The sequence below is a fragment of the Macaca thibetana genome, chromosome 20, assembly GCF_024542745.1.
Source record: "Macaca thibetana thibetana isolate TM-01 chromosome 20, ASM2454274v1, whole genome shotgun sequence".
NCBI classification, from domain to species: domain Eukaryota; kingdom Metazoa; phylum Chordata; class Mammalia; order Primates; family Cercopithecidae; genus Macaca; species Macaca thibetana.
In genome coordinates, this window is record NC_065597.1 from 34,543,163 (window position 1) to 34,561,684 (window position 18,522).

Genomic DNA, 18,522 nt, shown 5'->3' on the forward strand with positions numbered 1-18,522 from the left:
AGTCAGCCTCAGCTTACCTGCTGGGACGAGAGTGGCCATGGAGGGGTTTCCCAAAGGAGAATCAGGAGGCTTGGCACCCGAAGACTAAGGGGGCCACACAGGGTGGGGAGGGAGAGGGATGTGAGGTGCATTCAGAATGCGGGTTGGATTGAATAAAAAGAGGCTCCCAAGAGGACTGGAGTATGAGATTGAACAGGAAAGACATGATCTTAGTCTGGCAGAAATGTTCAAAAGATGGCTGGCGGAAGTGTTCAAAAGATGGCTGGTAGGGCACATGCCAATGAGAGCAGATAATACCCTTAGTGCTGGGTGCCCAGGAGTTTTTGGGGTTGTGGGGAATCCTGGAGAGGGGACGGGCCGGGATGGTCATGGGGACTATGGGAGGCTCATTGCAGCCCCGCTTACCAAGGAGAACAGCAGCATTTCCACCTGTCGCCACTGATATGGCCATAGGAAGCACATCAGGAGACCATCCAGAGGCCTCGACCTCAGACACTGCATCCCACACCCCACACTGAGGATGCAGCCCACCCTGAGAAAGCTCTGCTCTGGTGCAGCTCTAAGGAAAACACAGAAACCTTTTAGCCCCAAAAGACAGAGCAGATGGACCTTCCAGAGGGTCTGGAGGTCCCCGAGCCCAGGCAGGCAAAAGGGCTGTTATCCCAATGGGGAGGGCTGGGCACAGGACTCAGAGATGAAGACTCCTGGGGAAGGCAAAGGTCATGAATGGCCTTCCCAGCGGGGGGAGCCCCAGGCTTCTTAAGCTCCACCTGGAGAGGCACAAAAAGTTGACTTGAAGAGCCCAGAGAATTGTCTCAGTTGTCTGTCCGTTCGTCCGTCCGTCCGTCCGTCCATCCACCCATCCATCCATCCATCCATCCATCCAACCATGCATTCCTTTGTCCGTTCACCCACTCATGTACTATTTATTTACCAAGCTCCTATTATGTGACAGGAATGCCCTACCTGCCAGGAATACCCTGGTGAACTAGATGGCCAAGGTCCCTGCCTTCGCAGAGGGCAGAGCCTAGTCAGGGAGAAACACGATCAACAGATAAGCCAGGCTTTTCACAAGATGGCGCCGAAAGCGAAGAAGGAAGCTCCTGCCCCTCCTAAAGCCGAAGCCAAAGCGAAGGCTTTAAAGGCCAAGAAGGCAGTGTTGAAAGGTGTCCACAGCCACAAAAAAAAGAAGATCCGCACGTCACCCACCTTCCGGCGGCCCAAGACACTGCGACTCCGGAGGCAGCCCAAATATCCTCGGAAGAGCGCCCCCAGGAGAAACAAGCTTGACCACTATGCTATCATCAAGTTTCCGCTGACCACTGAGTCTGCCATGAAGAAGATAGAAGACAACAACACACTTGTGTTCATTGTGGATGTTAAAGCCAACAAGCACCAGATTAAACAGGCTGTGAAGAAGCTCTGTGACATTGATGTGGCCAAGGTCAACACCCTGATTCAGAGAGAAAAAGGCATATGTTCGACTGGCTCCTGATTACGACGCTTTGGATGTTGCCAACAAAATTGGGATCATCTAAACTGAGTCCAGCTGCCTAATTCTAAATATATATATATATATATATATATCTTTTCAACATTTAAAAAAAAAATAACAGATAAGCCAGCCAATGAGCACAGTGACTTTGGATCTCATATAGGGGGCCAGATAGCAAGTGAGCGGGAGGAGAGGTGGGGGCTGCTTTAGCCATGTGCTGAGGAAGAGTCATTTGAAAAAGATGGCTCTAGACAGAGGAAACGGCCAGTGCAAAGGCCCTGCGGAGGGAGTACGTTTTGTATGGGAAAACCAGAAAAAATGGAGGTGGGAGATGAAGGTGGGGGAAGAGATTGCAGAGCTGGTCACGGCTGACTCAGGTGAGGCAGTCAGGCTGCACTGTGGTTGTGGAGAGGGCAGGCTAGAGATTCTCTCCACAAAGTCAGATTGGCAGGTCAAACTGGCCCCATAGTATTCACCAGGCACAAGAACTATCTCACTGGGCTGGGCTCAGTGGCTCATGCCTATAATCCCAGCACTTTGGGAGGCTGAGGTGGGAGGTATGCTTAAGAACAGGAGTTCAAGTCCAGACTAGGCAATATATTGAGACCCCATCTCTACAGAAATTTTTTTTTTTTTTTGCAAAAATTAGCTAGGAGTGGTGGCATGTGGCTGTAGTGCTATGTACTCGTTAGGCTGAGGTGGAAGGATTATTTGAGCCCAGGAAGTCGAGGCTGGAGTTAGTTGTGTTTGCACCACTGCACTCCAGCCTGGGTGACAGAGTAAGAGCTTGTCTCAAAAAAAAAAAAAAAAAAAAAAAAAAAGTCACATTGTTTTATTTTGTGGCACTAACACATAAAGCTTTTACTCTGTTCCAGGCATTCTAAGTGCTCAGCGTGTATTAACTTATTTGATCTTCTCAACAATCCTCTAAGATAGATACCAATACTAAGCCCATTTTACAGATGGGGGAACTGGGGAACTGAGGCTAAGTAACTACCCTGAGGTCACAGAGCTAGCAAATGGCAGAAGCAGGATTTGAACTCAGGTGGTCCCAGAGTCCACACACTCGGCCATGAGGGCTCGAATTAAAATTGGCCGATGGAGCGTGGTGGCTCACACCTGTAATCCCAGCATTTTGGGAGGCTGAGGCAGGTGGATCGCCTGAGGTCAGGAGTTCAAGACCAGCCTGGCCAACATGGTGAAACCCTGTCTCTACTAAAAATACCAAAAAAACCCAAAAATTATCTGGGCGTAGTGGTGGGCGCCTGTAATCCCAGCTACTCGGGAGGCTGAGGCAGGATAATCACCTGAACCTGGAAGGTGGAGGTTGCAGTGAGCCAAGGTCGTACTGTTGCACTGCAGCCTGGGCAACAAGAGTGAAACTCCATCTCAAAAATTTTTTTTAAAAAAATAGCCCTGGGCCGGGCGCGGTGGCTCACGCCTGTAATCCCAGCACTTTGGGAGGCCGAGGCGGGCGGATCACAAGGTCAGGAGATCGAGACCACGGTGAAACCCCGTCTCTACTAAAAATACAAAAAATTAGCCGGGCGCGGTTGTGGGCGCCTGTAGTCCCAGCTACTCGGGAGGCTGAGGCAGGAGAATGGCGTGAACCCGGGAGGCGGAGCTTGCAGTGAGCCGAGATCGCGCCACTGCACTCCAGCCTGGGCCACAGAGCGAGACTCCGTCTCAAAAAAAAAAAAAAAAAAAAAATAGCCCTTTACTCCCTGCCTATCAGGGTGGTAAGCTGTCGTCTCGTCCATTCCTGGGGTTCTCCTTCTAGGATGGCCAAAGACCTAGGGGGCATGGGGAGAAGCAGTCCAGAGAACTTGGAAGTGAGCTCCTGGCCCTTGGTCTATTCTGGTTGTCACTGAAATGCTCACTGTCCACGTGATCTACTCATAACCAAGAAATTGAGTCGTCTGTCTCCCTCCATGCCAAGGGTGGACCTTGGGGTCTCTGGCTCCGGCTCCCGAGGGACCAAACTTTCCCCACCCCATCCTGTTACCTGCCTCATCCACTTCACCTTCAGATTCCCCCATTTTCCTGGGGCTGGCCTGGCTTTTCCCCTCACTGGTCAAGATATCCAAACCAGGACCTTGACAGGCATTCGCTCCTGGCATCCAGTGGCTTCTGCCCTCCACCCTCAGCCAAGGAAACCAGAGCCTGAACAACAAAAGCTTGGCCATGCTACTTGGACTGCCTTAGTGGGAAAATCCTACCCTTTCTTTTAAATCTCCTCGATAATGAAAACAGGACTAAAAACAGCATCTCAAAGTCCATCCTGCCATGTGAATTGGCAAGCTCTCGTGGCTTTTCTTTTTTTTTTTTTTCTTTTTTTTTTTTTTTTGAGATGAAGTCTCGCTCTGTCAAGCCCAGGCTGCAGTGCAGTGGCACAATCTCAGCTCACTGCAACCTCTGCCTCCTGGGTTCAAGCGATTTTCCTGCCTCAGCCTTCTGAGTAGCCGGGATTACAGGCATCTGCCACCATGCCCAGCTAATTTTTTGTATTTTTAGTAGAGACAGGGGTTTCACCATGTTGGTCAGGTTGGTCTCGAACTCCTGACCTCAGGTGATCCGCCTGCCTAGGCCTCCCAAAGTCACACTTGGGATTACAGGTGTGAGCCATTGTGCCTGGCCCTCATGGCCTTTTTTTTTTTTTTTTAAGGAGACAATATAAAGAAAGTGCTCGGCACAATGCTAGGCACACAGTTTTCAAGAAGGGGTTTTGTTTTGTTTTGTTTTGTTCTTGAGACAGCATCTCACTCTGTTGCCCAGGCTGGAGTGAGGTGGCATGATCACAGCTCACTGCAGCCTTGACCTCCTGGGCTCAAACGATCCTCCCACCCCAGCCTCCCAAAGTGTTAGGATCACAGGTGTGAGCCACCATACCTGGCCTCAAGGAGTTTTGAGCCAGACAAATCAAGTTCCATTTATCAGCTGTGTGACTCTGGGCAATTCATGTGGTCTCTCTGATTCTCACTTTCCTGTAAAATGGGGGTAATGAAATGATGACCTGTGTTTATGGTGCTGTGATGAACATTAAGTGAGATAATGGATGGAAAGGAAATATTCTCTAATACTCAGCTTCCTGCCACACGTGTCCCTGGCAGGGCTGGTGATGTGTGCCGAAGTCCCAGGAATGCTAGGAATTATCCCTTTCAGGCACCTTGGGTGGACAAACACTAGGTCCTCATTTGGCCATCTGACTTCATCTGTGCAAAATAGGGCAAAGCACAGGAAGAGCCACTTCGGGGCTTCCCCAGCTGCTTGTGGGCTTTTCAGGCTCCACTCAGGGGACTTTTTTCTCCCAAGCTGGACAAATGCCCAGAGCAGGGAATGGGTGAGGCCTGTCCCACAGGGCTCTTCTTTCGTGTCTGGGCTGCTGATAAGGTGGAAACAGGACATAAACAGAAATAGTGGCCTCCCTTCCCAATTTTGGTCTCAGGGACCTAGGGGTGCAAGGCTTCCTCCAGGCCAGGAGGCTGTCACATGAAAGGTGTCAAGGGAGGACCGCTGATCATCCACGCAAACCCAGGAGACAGGGCTATGTAGTACCTGGTGCTGAGCCCCATCAAGGGAGCACTTTCTCCCAGGCAGGCCAGGAGGGCAGCAGGCAGGGCGGGGCTGGTGTGGGCTCCAGCTCTGGCCTTACCTCTGTTTCCTCCTCTCTAAAATGATGTGCACTCAGAGAGGTTGGTGATGGAAGAAATGATGGGAGGGTTCCAGTGGTGGAGAGTGCAGGACTTCTGCCCCAAAGAGGACCTTGGGCAAGTCACTCAGCCCACCTGAGCCTTACCTCCCTGGTCTGCAAAATGGGGTGCAAGTGGGAAGCTAGCAGCCCCTACTTCAAAGCCCTTGCCTCCAAGGGAAACCAAGCATCTAGTAACCTGGCTCCTCTATGGCCTTGGTGACCTCCTGTTGCATCCCTGCATCCTCTCTCTCCACCCTGACACCCCACACACCCACTAGCCAGCCAGCAGGGCTCGTCTGTTTTACCCCGAAACACATCCTGAATCTTGAATTCTACCACCTTTTGCAATCTCCACTTCCCTGGTCCAGCCACCATCATCTCTTACCCTCCCTGCCCTGGCCTTCTCCCTGGACTTCCAATTCTTCCCTTGGCCTCCCGTCCATCCTCCACACAGCAGCCAAAGCGATAGTCTTTGAAGGGCCCTCAAGACCATGCCACTCCCCTGTTTAAAACACTCCAGGCAGGGCACAGTGGCTCACACCTATAATCTCAGCATTTTGGGAGGCCAAGGCTGAAGGATCTCTTGAGCTCGAGAGCTCGAGACCAGCCTGGGCAACATGTCAAGATCCTGTCTCTACAAAAAGTACAAAAATTAGCCAAGTGTGGTGGTGCATACCTGTAGTCCCAGCTACTTGGGAGGTTGAGGCAGGGATTGCTTGAGCCCAGGAGGTTAAGGCTGCAGTAAGCCAAGATTGTGCCACTGGACTCCAACCTGGGTGACAGGGCTGGACCCTGTCTCAAAACAACAACAACAACAACAACAAACAAAAACACACCAGTTACTCCATCACAGAAGAAAATCCAAACTCCTTTCCCTGGCACTCCAGCCCTGTGTGATATGGTCTGAACCTTCCCATAACCTTACCCCTGCCACACTGGCCTTGCTGTCCCTGCAACAGACTATATTCCTGTCTGCCTCAGAGCCTTTGCACCGGTTATGTCTTTCATCTGCAATGCTGCCACCTGCAGCTTTGATAGTGCTTGTCTTTCTCCTTTTGAACTCAGTGTCAGCTCCTCACAGAGGCCCTCCCTAACCACCCTGCCTAGGAGAGCCCCAATCACTCTTGATCACTGTTAAAAGGGTTTTTTTTTTTTTTTTTTTTTTTTGAGATGGAGTCTCACTCTGTTACCCAGGCTGGAGTGCAATGGTGTGATCTCAGCTCACTGCAACCTCCGCCTATTGGGTTCAAGCAATTCTCCTTCCTCAGTCTCCTGAGTAGCTGGGATTACAGGCACGTGCCACGACGTCTGGCTAATTTTTGTATTTTTAGTAGAGATGGGGTTTCACCATGTTGGCCAGGCTGGTCTTGAACTTCTGACCTCGTGATCTGCCCACCTCAGCCTCCCAACATGCTGGGATTACAGGCATGAGCCACCTCGCCTGGCCAAAAGGATAATTTTTAATATAAAATCATAATTCTGATATAAATATAAAATGAACATGTCAAAGATTTTATTTTAGTCATTAATTAATGGGAGGACCTGTTCAATGTTACAGCCAATTCAAAAGAGAATTCAAAGACACACATATATTGGCAATCAGGAATGCTGAAATGAATTTATAAGTAGATTGCAAAATTGGTCAATATCCACAGGACAATGATCAATTGCATTTTACCCTAACAAAATTCACCTGCATTTCTGTGAACAAGAATTATTTGGACATAAAAGTAATGAAAGGTGCAAGCCCTTATGGAATCAGACAGCTTGATGGGTGCTCCAGACAGAACATCCAGCTCTCTTTTTTGCCTGTTTTAAAGTCTCTCATGAGTTTCTTGATGCATCCTCTACCCAGCATTTAACAACACCTGGACGTAACTGTTCGCCTGTTTCTTATCCTTCTCCTTTCGCTCCATGCCTGAATGTATCTTGAGAGTGGAAATTCTGTTTCGTTCACAGCATCTAGAAGAGTGGCACATAGCACGTGCTTAATAAATGTTTGTTGACTTTCTTTCCAGCTTCCAGGGCAATCTGTATTTTAGAAGAGGACACAAAAGAGGTTAGTGCTAAACCTAAAGGAAAGAATTCTGGCAGTCAATGAGGGGAGGACATTTGGGACGGGGAAAGAGGAGGGTTTCATCGTCTTTCAAATAACCAGGACCTCTGCTCACCCCCAAGGGACTGCATCCCAAGCTCCAAGGATCTAAAGGGAATCTGATCCAAGGGTGGTAAGGGCTGCTGTTCTCTGGCTGAGGCCGCTCTGTGATACCATCTCAGACAAGTCCGAGGGCACTAAGAGGTTAATGTGACCCCACAGCTCACACCGTCTGGGCCTGACCCCTGGGGACTCCAGAGTCGGCTCACAGATGTCCGAGGGTCTCGGACCCTCTCTGTTAGAGCCTGTGTACAGAGAGGGGCAGCAGCTGCCATTGTAGGAACATGAGTCATTAATGAGGGAATTCATTAATTAATGTGTAATTGTTACACACCAGGTCAGCGACCCAGCACCCTGAGATCCTAGAAATCTCGTGGTGAAGGGCACCCTCTCGGTACGGAGATCTTCTGGCCCCTGGAAACAGCCTGTGCGCGGCGTGCGTAAGCCTAGAGTGGGCGGAAGGGAAGAGAGGAAGATGCTGCAAGGGCCAGGAAAAGAGATGAGTCACGAAATGAGGGGATGCAAGAAAGAGGAAGTGAGGGAAGAATGAATCCACGGGATCTTCCCTGCGTACATACTGTGTGCCGGGCACGGTTTGGGCGCTGTGGACATAGGAATAGGGCGGGTCTGGCTGTGCCGCTGCAGGCCTCGTTCTACTCCGGAGCCTGAGTAAATGAGTTAAACACACATACAAATGTGAAGCTGCAGCTGGGGCGAGTATTCGGAAGGAGAGCGCGGTAAGAGTGCCAGGCGGCCTTGCAATAACCAGGCTTTACCTAGATTGGGCGCCAGCCCACGGAAATGTCTACAAATCAGTGCAGATATACGGACTTGATTGCATTATGCACAAGGGAAATGCAAGGTTGCTTGCAGATTTCAGGAATCAAAGCTGACATGAATAGTACATGTATGCATGCAGAATGAATACATTCTGGAGGCACGAATGCATGTGTATTAAAGTAATAGTCTTCGGTCTCGGCCTTCTCTAGTAGACCTTGCGCACCCTCTGGCGTTGCCTAGGTGCATCGCGCTGACCCGCCTCGTCCCATCTCTCCACGCCCCTTGGAGCAAGTGAGTGTATCTCGCTCTACCCAACGCCGGGCGGAGAACGAGGCCTGGGTCTTTGCTGTCCGCTACGCATGCGCACATTGCGGCGCTTGTGAAGAAGCTTGTTGCAAAATGTACATCAAGCAGTCAGGATGGCCGAGCGGTCTAAGGCGCTGCGTTCAGGTCGCAGTCTCCCCTGGAGGCGTGGGTTCGAATCCCACTTCTGACAGAGCTTCGTTACTTTTCTCACCAAGAGCGCAGATTAATGAGGTTATGATGGCTTGCGTGTATCTTCTCATAATCTTTTTATTCTTTCACAAAACGAGTTTTTTCTTATTAACGAGCATTTTCTTTTTTAAAAAAGAATCACGCTCTGTCGCCCAGACTGAAGTGCAGTGGCGAGATCCTCCCGCCTCAACCTCTTCAGAAGTAGGGAGCTCAGAATCGCACCACCACGTCCTATCGGACTTTTTCTTCCTGACAGACTTTCATTTGACTTTGGATTGTAAAACGTACGTTCCCTGTTGGAGTTGGGGGGTCGTCTGAGATTTCTCTTTTAAAATACCGGGAAAATAACACTTGTCAGAAGTGGGATTCGAACCCACGCCTCCAGGGGAGACTGCGACCTGAACGCAGCGCCTTAGACCGCTCGGCCATCCTGACTTCCCAGAAAAAGAGGACTCTTTGGGATCTGATGTAGTTCTTCTCATGCTTCAACGACGCTCGGGACCCAGAACCCAGAAGCGGGGTCCGGGGCAGTTCTGAGTCCGGCCGACAGCTTAGGTTATCCACAACCAAACCCACCCGGTGCAGCCGAGACTCACTGCTGCTCTCAAACTGGCGCTTTCTACTGAATACACAGATAATTTAAATGGAAAATCAGTTTCCCTTACCTTCAACAGAATTAAACACAATGAAAACGAAAAAACGTTGCTAAATTCTAGCCGCCTGGCCAGGCTCTGAGCCTCAAGTGGTGGTATTATTATGAACTATTACTAACACCGGTCGGATGTTTCGGGTTGTGAATGGGGCACTGGAGGAGTAGGGGGCGGGGTTTGGAGAATTATTGTTGGAAAGAGGATACTCTGTAAGGTTTTTGTCATCCGCTCCTCAGGACGGGAGGCCTTGGGTTGGGAGATCCCACTCTGCAAATGATTACCTAGGGCCTCATCCAGAAACAGTTGGCTTTTAGACCTTTATAACAAGCTGATCGAGGGAAAAAATTGGAGATTGTTAAGCTTGGGGAAGAGAATTATTATCTGTCTACAAAAGCCGGATACACAAGGGGTTGGGATTGTGTCCGCCTGTCCTCTTTGCTCCAAGAACTGGGGCCTGAGGTAGGGGTGCAGTGGGTGGATAGTTACAGAGGATGGGTTTGGGAGAAGAAAGAGTTTGCTGGAAAGGAAACAGGGTGACTGTATTGGTAGTGATATCCCCGTCGCTGGAGGCATTCAAGACGAGGATGGATGGTAACTTGGTGGAAATGCTGCCAAGAAGATTCAAGAATTTCTATTGCTGCCGTAACACGTAACTACAAATTTGGTAGCTTAAAACCATCTCATTTATTTATCTTACAGTTCTGGAGGTCAGAAGTCTAAAATGGACCACAGGGTTACATTCCTTCTGGAGGCCAGAAGGGAGAATCCATTTCCTTTCCTCTTCCAGCTGCTGGAGACCACCCACATTCTTTGGCTCCTCAGTCCACACCACTCCAACCTTTGCTGTGTCTTCACATCACCTTCTCTGACTCTGACTTTCCTGCCTAACCTCTTATAACAGCCCTTGTGATTACACTGGGCCCGTCTGATAAACCAGTCATCACCCCATCTCCAAGCCCATTATTATTATTGTTGTTGTTATTTTGAGACGTAGTCTCACTCTGTTGCCCAGGATGGAGTGTAGTGGCACGAACTCGGCTCACTGCAACCTCCGACTCCTTGGGTTCAAGCAATTCTCCTGCCTCAGCCTCAGTCTCCCGAGTAGCTGGGACTACAGGCACACACCACCACGCCCGGCTAATTTTTGTATTTTTAGTAGAGACAGGGTTTTGCCATGTTGACCAGACTGGTTTTGAACTCGTGACCTCAAGTGATCTACCCGCTTCTCAAAGTGCTGGGATTACAGGCGTGAGCCACTACGCCCAGCCCAAATCCTTAATTTAACCACAGCTGCAAACTCTCTTTTAAGCATTTAAAGTAACAGAGCCACAGGTTCCAGGGATTAGGATATGGTGAGGAGACTCATTATTCTAACAGTGCCCTAAAGCACAATTCGATTTGGAAGATTCCATCCAGGGGTAATTTTCTGTAATATCTTTGGTCTGAGACCAACTTTCCCTACCACTTCGCTGTTCAGTCTCCCAAAAACTGCTCTGAGTTCACCTCTCCCTCCATCACAAACCTGGCTGGTGGATCCCAGAGGCCCCTGCTAAACCTTGAACAGGTTGAGAAGTACTGCGTTTGAATTCCTGCTGTGTGACCTTGGGTAGATCACTTCACCTCTCTGAGCCATATAGGAAGAAGGGAGGAGTAGAGGCAGGGGTCTCTAACCCCTATACTGGTCCGTGACCTGTTAGGAACCAGTGGCATAGCAGGAGGTGAGCCACAGGCAAGCTAAGGAAGCTGCATCTGTATTTACAGCCACTCCCCATCGCTTGCATTATTGCCTGAGGTCTGCCTCCTGTCAGATCAGGGGCAGCATTAGATTCTCATAGCAGCGTGAACCCTATTGTGAACTCTGCATGCAAGGGATTAGGTTGTGCACTCTTTATGAGAATCTAACGTCTGATGATCTCCCATCACCTCCAGAAAGGACCATTGAGTTGCAGGAAAACAAACTCAGGCCTCCCACTGATTCTACAATATGGTGAGTTGTATAATTATTTCATTATATATTATAATGTTATAATAATAGAAATAAAGTGCATTATGAACGTAATGTGCTTGAATCATCCCAAAACCACCCTCCTAACCCACCCCTACCTCCCCGGGAAAAATAGTCTTCCACAGAACCAGCGCCAGTTCCTGGCACCAAAAATGCTGGGGACCGCTGAGTTAGGGGGACTGTAATGCCATTCATCGATTTCTTTGGGTGTAAAAGACAGAAACCCAGCTTGCCCTCGTTTTGGCAAAAAAGGGAGATTTGTTGGCTCATGAGACAGAAGGTGGGGTAGGCAGGCAGGCTGCTGGATCTCAGGGGCCCCAAGAAGTGAGGGACTAGAACTTCTCCCACCTGTGCCCCTCTCTGCTTCTCTGGAGGCAGCTCTGGCCAGGGCCTTGTCTCTCCGTTCAACACCAAGAGGGCCACCCTCACACTCCAGATCTTTCTGGAAACCTTCCCTGCTCACTACCATAAATCGAGTTGTCTGGCACAGTGTCCCCCAGCTGCCTGGGTCTCCATCCAAGCACATTATCTGGGTAATCCTTTGTTTAATGGCTCTCCCTAACACCCCCCAAAACCAAACTCTGATCACTCTGTGGCTTGGTGATTAGCCGGAGCCCTGGGGCTAGGGCCTGGCACATAATAGGGCTTGGTCCATATTTGCTGTGTAATGAAAGAAATACATAACACAATCCTAATTTACCCAAATAAAAAAGAAAGAAAGAAAAAAAACGGGTTCATACCATGGAGAAATCTCAAGACAAAGAGTTAAGTGAAAAAAGCTAAGTAGAAACCAGAAATGGGCTGGGCACGGTGGCTCACAACTGTAATCCCAGCACTTTGGGAGGCTGAGGCGGGTGGATCACTTGAGGTCAGGAGTTTGAGACCAGTCTGGCTAACATGGTGAAATCCCCTCTCGACTAAAAATACAAAAATTAGCCAGGCATGGTGGCGCATGCCTGTAATCCCAGCTACTCAGGAGGCTGAGGCAGGAGAATCGCTTGAACCCAGAAGGCAGAGGTTGCAATGAACAAAGATTGTGCCACTGAACTCCAGCCTGGGCAACAGAGTAAGACTCCATCTCAAAAAGTAAAAAATAAATACATAAATACAATCTTACCAGGTGATCAAGGTCAACATCAACAGTGATAGGTTCCATTGATAGTAGGTATCCTTGAGTGGCACTTTACCTCTGTAGCCTTCCTTCCAAAAATGCATTACTCTAAGTCTAATCAGGAGAAAATAATATCAGACAAATCTCAATTGAGGAACATCCTACAAAACCCCTGACCAGGACCGCGTACAGTGGCTCACATCTGTAATCCCAGCACTTTGGGAGGCTGAGGCGGGTGGATCACGACAAGGTCAGGAGTTTGAGACCAGCCTGACCAACATGGTGAAACCCTGTCTCTACTAAAAATACAAAAATTAGCTGGGCATGGTGGCGCGTGCCTGTAATCCCAGCTACTTGGGAGGCTGAGGCAGGAGAATGACTTGAACCTGAGAGGCAGAGGTTGCAGTGAGCTGAGATCACGCCACTGCACTCCAGCCTGGGTGACAGAGTGAGACTCTGTCTCAAAACAAAACAAAACAAACAAATTAAAAAAAAAAAAAAAAAAAACCCTGACCAGTACTCCTCAAAATGATCAAGGTCATCCAAAACAAGGAAGTTCTGAGAAACTGTCACAGCCAAGCAGAGTCTACAGGCACAGGATGACTAAATGTACTGTGGTAACCCAGTTGGGATCCTGGAAACAGAAAAAGCACATTAGGGGAAAACTGAAGAACTCTGAATAAGTATTTAATAACAATGTAGCAATATTGGCTCATTAGTTGTGACATAAATGTAGCCTGGGCAACATAGTGACACCCGACTCTAAAAAAAAAAAACAAAAATAGCCAGGCAAGGTGGCTTACACCTGGGGTCTCAGTTACTTGGGAAGCTGAGGCCATTTGAGCCCAGGAGTTTGAGGTTGCAGTGAGTTATGGTCATGCCACCGGACTCCAGCCTGGGTGACAGAAAGAAGCCCTATCTTTAAAATAAAAAAAAAGAATAACAATTTTGCTCTTCAAAATTAGCGTGGCTTTGTCACCCAGGTTGGAGTGCAGTGGCGCGATCTCGGTTCACTGCAACCTCCACCTCATGGGCTCAAGTGATCCTCCCACTTCGGCCTCCCAAGTAGCTAGGATTACAGGCACGCCACCATGACTGGCTAATTTTTATATTTTTTTGGTAGAGACAGGGTTTCACCATGTTGGCCACACTGATCTCAGACTCCTGGGCTCAAGCGATCAGCCCACCCGGGCCTCCCAAAGTGCTGGGATTATAGGTGTGAGCCACCACCCAGTCAGAAGCACTGTTAAAAAATAAAAGACAAGCCACAGACTGGGAGAAAATATTTGCAAGTTTTTTAAAAATCAGATATATCTGATAAAACACTTGCATCCAGTTATATCTCAATTATAAGGAGACAACCCAATATTAAAATGGGCAAAAGCTTTAAACAGACACTTCAGCAAAGAAGATATATGAATGGCTAACCACCACATGAAAAGATGCCCAACATTGTTAGTTATTATGGAAATAAACAGTAAAGCCACAATGAGACACTACTGCACACCTATTAGAATGGCTTTTTTAAAAAACTGGCAATACTAAGTATTAGCAAGGATGAGAGGCTACTGCTAGAAGTCTCTCATATTGCCAATAGGAATGTAAAATGGTGAGGCCACTTTGGAAAATGTTTTTTTTTTTTTTTTTTTTTTTTTTGAAACAGGGTCTCCTTCTGTTGCCCAGGCTGGAGTGCAGTGGTACAATCCCGCCTCACTGTACCCTCTGCCTCCCAGGTTCAAGTGACCCTCCTGCCTCAGCCTCCTGAGTAGCTGAGATTACAGGCACCCGCCACCATGCCCAGCGAATTTTTGTATTTTTAGTAGAAACGGGGTTTTGCCATGTTGGCCAGGCTGGTCTCAAACTCCTGACCTCAAGTGATCCACCTACCTTGGCCTACCAAAGTGCTAGTATTATAGGTGTGAGCCACCACGCCTGCCCAAACATTGATTCTTTTTCTTTTTTTTTTTTTTGAGACAGAGTCTTGCTCTGTTACCCAGGTTGGAGTGCAGTGGCATGATCTTGGCTCATTGCAAGCTCCGCCTCCTGGGTTCATGCCATTTTCCTGCCTCAGCCTCTCAAGTAGCTGGGACTACAGGTGCCCGCCACCACACCCGGCTGATTTTTGTATTTTTAGTAGAGACGTGGTTTCACTGTGTTAGCCAGGATGGTCTTGATCTCGTGGCGTCATGATCCACCTGCCTCAGCCTCCTAAAGTGCTGAATTATAGGCGTGAGCCACCGTGCCCAGCCACTGGAAAATGCAATATCTTTTTAAAAATATTATTTGGCTGGGCAAGGTGGCTCATGCCTGCAATCCCAGCACTTTGGGAGGTCAAGGTGGGTGGATCACCTGAGGTCAGGAGTTCAAGACCAGCCTGGCCAACATGGTGAAACCCCGTCTTTCCTAAAAATACAAAAATTAGCCAGGCGTGGTGGCGCACACCTGTAGTCCCAGCTACTTGGGAAGCTGAGGTGGGAGAATCCCTTGAATCCAGGAGGCAGAGGATGCAGTGAGCTGGGACCGCGCCACTACACTCCAGCCTGGGCGATAGAGACTCCATCTCAAATATATATATATATATATATATATAATTATTTTATTTTGCTTTTTAAAAAATAGAGACAGGGTCTCACTCTGTTGCCCAGGCTGTGTCGAACTTCTAGCCTCAAATGATGCCCTCACCATCACTGGCCTCCGCCTCCCAGAGTGTTGGGATTGGGATTATAGGCACAAACCATCACACCCAGCCTGTTTCAAGTAAAACAAGTTGACCGGGCTAAGCTCGGTGGATCACACCTATAATCCCAGCACTTTAGGAGGCCGAGGCGAGCAAATCACTGAGCCCTGGAGTTCAAGACCAATCTGGGCAACATAGGGAGACCCTGTCTCTACTAAAAATACAAAAATTAGCTGGTTGTGGTGGTGCAGCCCTGTAGTCCCAAATACTCAGGAAGCCAAGGCAGGAGAAACGATTGAACCCCAGAGGGGGCGAAGGTTGCAGTGAGCTGAGATCCCACCACTGCACTCCAGCCTAGGGGACAGTCTCCATCTCAGAAAAAAAAAAAAAAGAAAGAAAAGAAAGAAAAGCATAAACAAGGTGGCTGAGTGACACTGCTCACACAACGACAGAGTTCAGGGGTTTCCCCAAACCATCCTTAGGTTCCATAATCAGCCAGGACTCACAGAACTCACTGAAAGCTGTATAACCACAGCTGCAGTTTATGACAGCCGAAGGATACGAATTAAAACCAGCCAAGGGAAATGGTGTATAGGGAGGGGCCAGGAAAGTTCCAAACCTGGAACCTACATTATCCTCTCCCTGTGGAATCAGGGACAGCGTTACTTTCCCAGCATCAATGTGTGACAATACGCACAGACTATTGCCACCCTAGTAAACTCACTGTCTTGGTTTCTAGAGTCTTCATTGAGGTCCCATCATGCAGGCTGGGTTGACTGCCCGGGCAGCAAATCTCAGACTCCAGCTTCTCCTAACGTCCAGCTATGTGGGTCCATATCTTGTATCCCAAAGCCTCCACCCTAAGCCACACTGTTTGGTGACCTGCTGCAGCCAGATCCCATGCTAAACCACATTGTTAGACTATCGGGTGTGGCCAGCTCCACCCTAAACAATGGCTATCAGATATGACATTCCAAGGGTTTAGAGGTCAACACCCAGATGCTGAGCACAAAAGCTAGATCTTGCGGGGTGGGTGGTTCACGCCTGTAATCCCAGCACTTTGGAAAGCCAAGGCAGGCAGATCACGAGGTCAGGAGATTGAGATGATCCTGGCTAACACGGTGAAAACCCGTCTCTACTAAAAATACAAAAAATTAGCCAGGCGTGGTGACAGGTGCCTATAGTCCCAGGCAGGAGAAAGGCTTGAATCCGGGAGGCGGAGCTTGCAGTAAGCCAAGATCACACCACTGCACTCAAGCCTCGAGCCTGGGCGACTCCGTCTCAGAAAAAAAACAAAAAAAAACAAAAAAAAAGCCCTCAAAACTAACTAGGAAATGGGGAGATGTAGGTCAAAGGGTACAGAATGGCAAACATGTAGGATGAAGAAGTGGAAAGATCTAATGCACAGTATGAGGCTTATAGTTTTTTTGTTTGTTTTTTTTTTTTCTTTTTTGAGTTTCCCTCTGTCGCCCAAGCTGGAGTGCAGTGGCACGATCTCGGCTCACTGCAAGCTCCGCCTCCCGGGTTTACGCCATTCTCCTGCCTCAGCCTCCTGAGTAGCTGGGATTACAGGCACCCGCCACCACGCCCGGCTAGTTTTTTAGTAGAGACAGGGTTTCACCGTGTTAGCCAGGATGGTCTCGATCTCCTGACCTCATGATCCGCCTACCTTGGCCTCCTAAAGTGCTGGGATTACAGGCGTGAGCCATCGTGCCCGGCTGAGGGTTATAGTTAATAACATTGTGTTGTATTCAGGATCTTTGCTAAATGAGTAGATTATAGCTGCTCTTGCCACAGGGAGGAAAATGGGTACCCATATGAGATGATGGATATGTTAGTTTGTTTCACTACAGTAACCATTTTACTGTATATGTATCATATAACATATTGTATCTCTTATATATACACAATAAAATGCATTAAAAAAAAAAAAGAGCCACTCCCACAGCACCAAGCATAGGGCCAGTTGGAAAAGTACTCAATCAATATTCGTTGACTGCAATCAGCAACTGGTTGAAGTTGGCTTCTGGAAGCTGTTAGATGAACCCCCATGGGAACCTTTCTGTGAATTTCTTAAAATTCTAAATCAGGCACGGCGTGATGGCTCATGCCTGTGCTCTCAGCTCTTTGGGAGGCCAAGGCAGGATGATTCCCTGACGCCAGGAGTTCGAGACCATCCTGGGCAATACAGCGAGACCCCGTCTCTACAAAAACTAAAAAAATTAGGGCTCCAAGGCGGGCGGATCTCGAGGTCAGGAGATCAAGACCATCCTGGCTAACACGGTGAAACCCTGTGTCTACTGAAAATACAAAAAATTAGCCAGGCATGGTGGTGGGCGCCTATAGTCCCAACTACTCCAGAGGCTGAGGCAGGAGAATCGCTTGAACCTGGGAGGCGGAGGTTGCAGTGAGCTGAGATCATGCCATTGCACTCCAGCCTGGGCGACAGAGCAAGACTCCCTCTCAAAAACAAATAGTAAAAATAAATTAAAAATAAAAATAAAATAAAATAATTAACTGGGTGTGGTGGTGCATGCCTATAGTCCCAGCTACTGGGGAAGTTAAACTGGGAGGATCGCTTGAGCCCAGGAGGTCAAGACTGCAGTGAGACATGATCACACGATTGCACTCCAGCCTAGGCATCAGAGTGAGACCCTGTCTCAACAACAATTGTCTTTTTTTGTTTTCGGTTTTTTTGAGATGGAGTTTCGTTCTTGTTGCCCAGGCTGGCGTGCAATGGTACAGTCTCAGCTCACTGCAACCTCCCCCTCCCGGGTTCAAGTGATTCTCCTGCCTCAGCCTCCCAAGTAGCTGGGATTACAGGTGTGCACCACAACACCCGGCTAATTTTTTTGTATTAGTAGAGACAGGGTTTCACCATGTTGGCCAGGCTGGTCTCGAACTCCTGAGCTCAAAGCAATTCCCCACCGCCTCAGCCTTCCAAAGTGCTGGGATTACAGGTGTGAGTCACCACACCTGGCTACAATAACAACTGTAAATCTAATAGTGTAAATCCTTCAGTGGTTTAAGACCCAGGTGATCTGACCCTTGGCTGCCTCTTGAACCTCATCTCTCCCTGTCTTCCCAACTCTTAGTCTTCTGTCCTTCTTCAAAGATCTCAAAGTCTTCCCTGACTCAGGGCCTTTGCACAGAAGGTAGTTTTCCCTGCCTGCAATGTTCTCCTGTCTGATTCTTTTCATCCTCCATGTCTCTCCTAAAATGTTTAGACCTTCCTTGACCCAGTTATCTAAATGATAACCCCCAATCCTCAGAATTACTCTCTCCCCTGGCATCCTGCTCTTTTTCTGTGGTGGCATCATCACTATTGGTGAGTTGCTATTTCTTGGTGGGTTTGTACATCTAGACTGTCTGTCTCCCCCACTAGACTCCTTGAAGGTGGGGGCCCTCATCACAGCTCACAGCTCTGTACCCAGGGCCTGGCACTCCCAAGGCACACACTAAA

General features: G+C 48.7%; 4 protein-coding genes and 2 non-coding genes across 6 annotated transcripts in view; 3 read left to right on the forward strand and 3 right to left on the reverse strand.

The window, feature by feature from the left end:
• PLLP (plasmolipin) overlaps positions 1–18,522 on the forward strand; it is a 194,887-nt gene that overhangs the window by 143,479 nt on the left and 32,886 nt on the right. The gene's annotated exons all lie outside the window — the stretch shown is intronic.
• COQ9 (coenzyme Q9) overlaps positions 1–18,522 on the reverse strand; it is a 292,337-nt gene that overhangs the window by 140,089 nt on the left and 133,726 nt on the right. The window lies entirely within an intron of this gene.
• CX3CL1 (C-X3-C motif chemokine ligand 1) overlaps positions 1–18,522 on the reverse strand; it is a 338,913-nt gene that overhangs the window by 70,078 nt on the left and 250,313 nt on the right. The window lies entirely within an intron of this gene.
• Positions 1,064–1,575, forward strand: LOC126943894 (60S ribosomal protein L23a-like). Its single transcript, XM_050773117.1, has one exon. It carries the CDS (start codon positions 1,076–1,078, stop codon positions 1,493–1,495), a length of 420 nt encoding a protein of 139 aa, XP_050629074.1. The 5' UTR covers positions 1,064–1,075; the 3' UTR covers positions 1,496–1,575.
• Positions 8,535–8,617, forward strand: TRNAL-CAG (transfer RNA leucine (anticodon CAG)). Its single transcript has one exon. It is a non-coding gene; the product is annotated as a tRNA-Leu (tRNA).
• On the reverse strand, positions 8,969–9,051 carry TRNAL-CAG (transfer RNA leucine (anticodon CAG)). The gene has a single exon. It is a non-coding gene; the product is annotated as a tRNA-Leu (tRNA).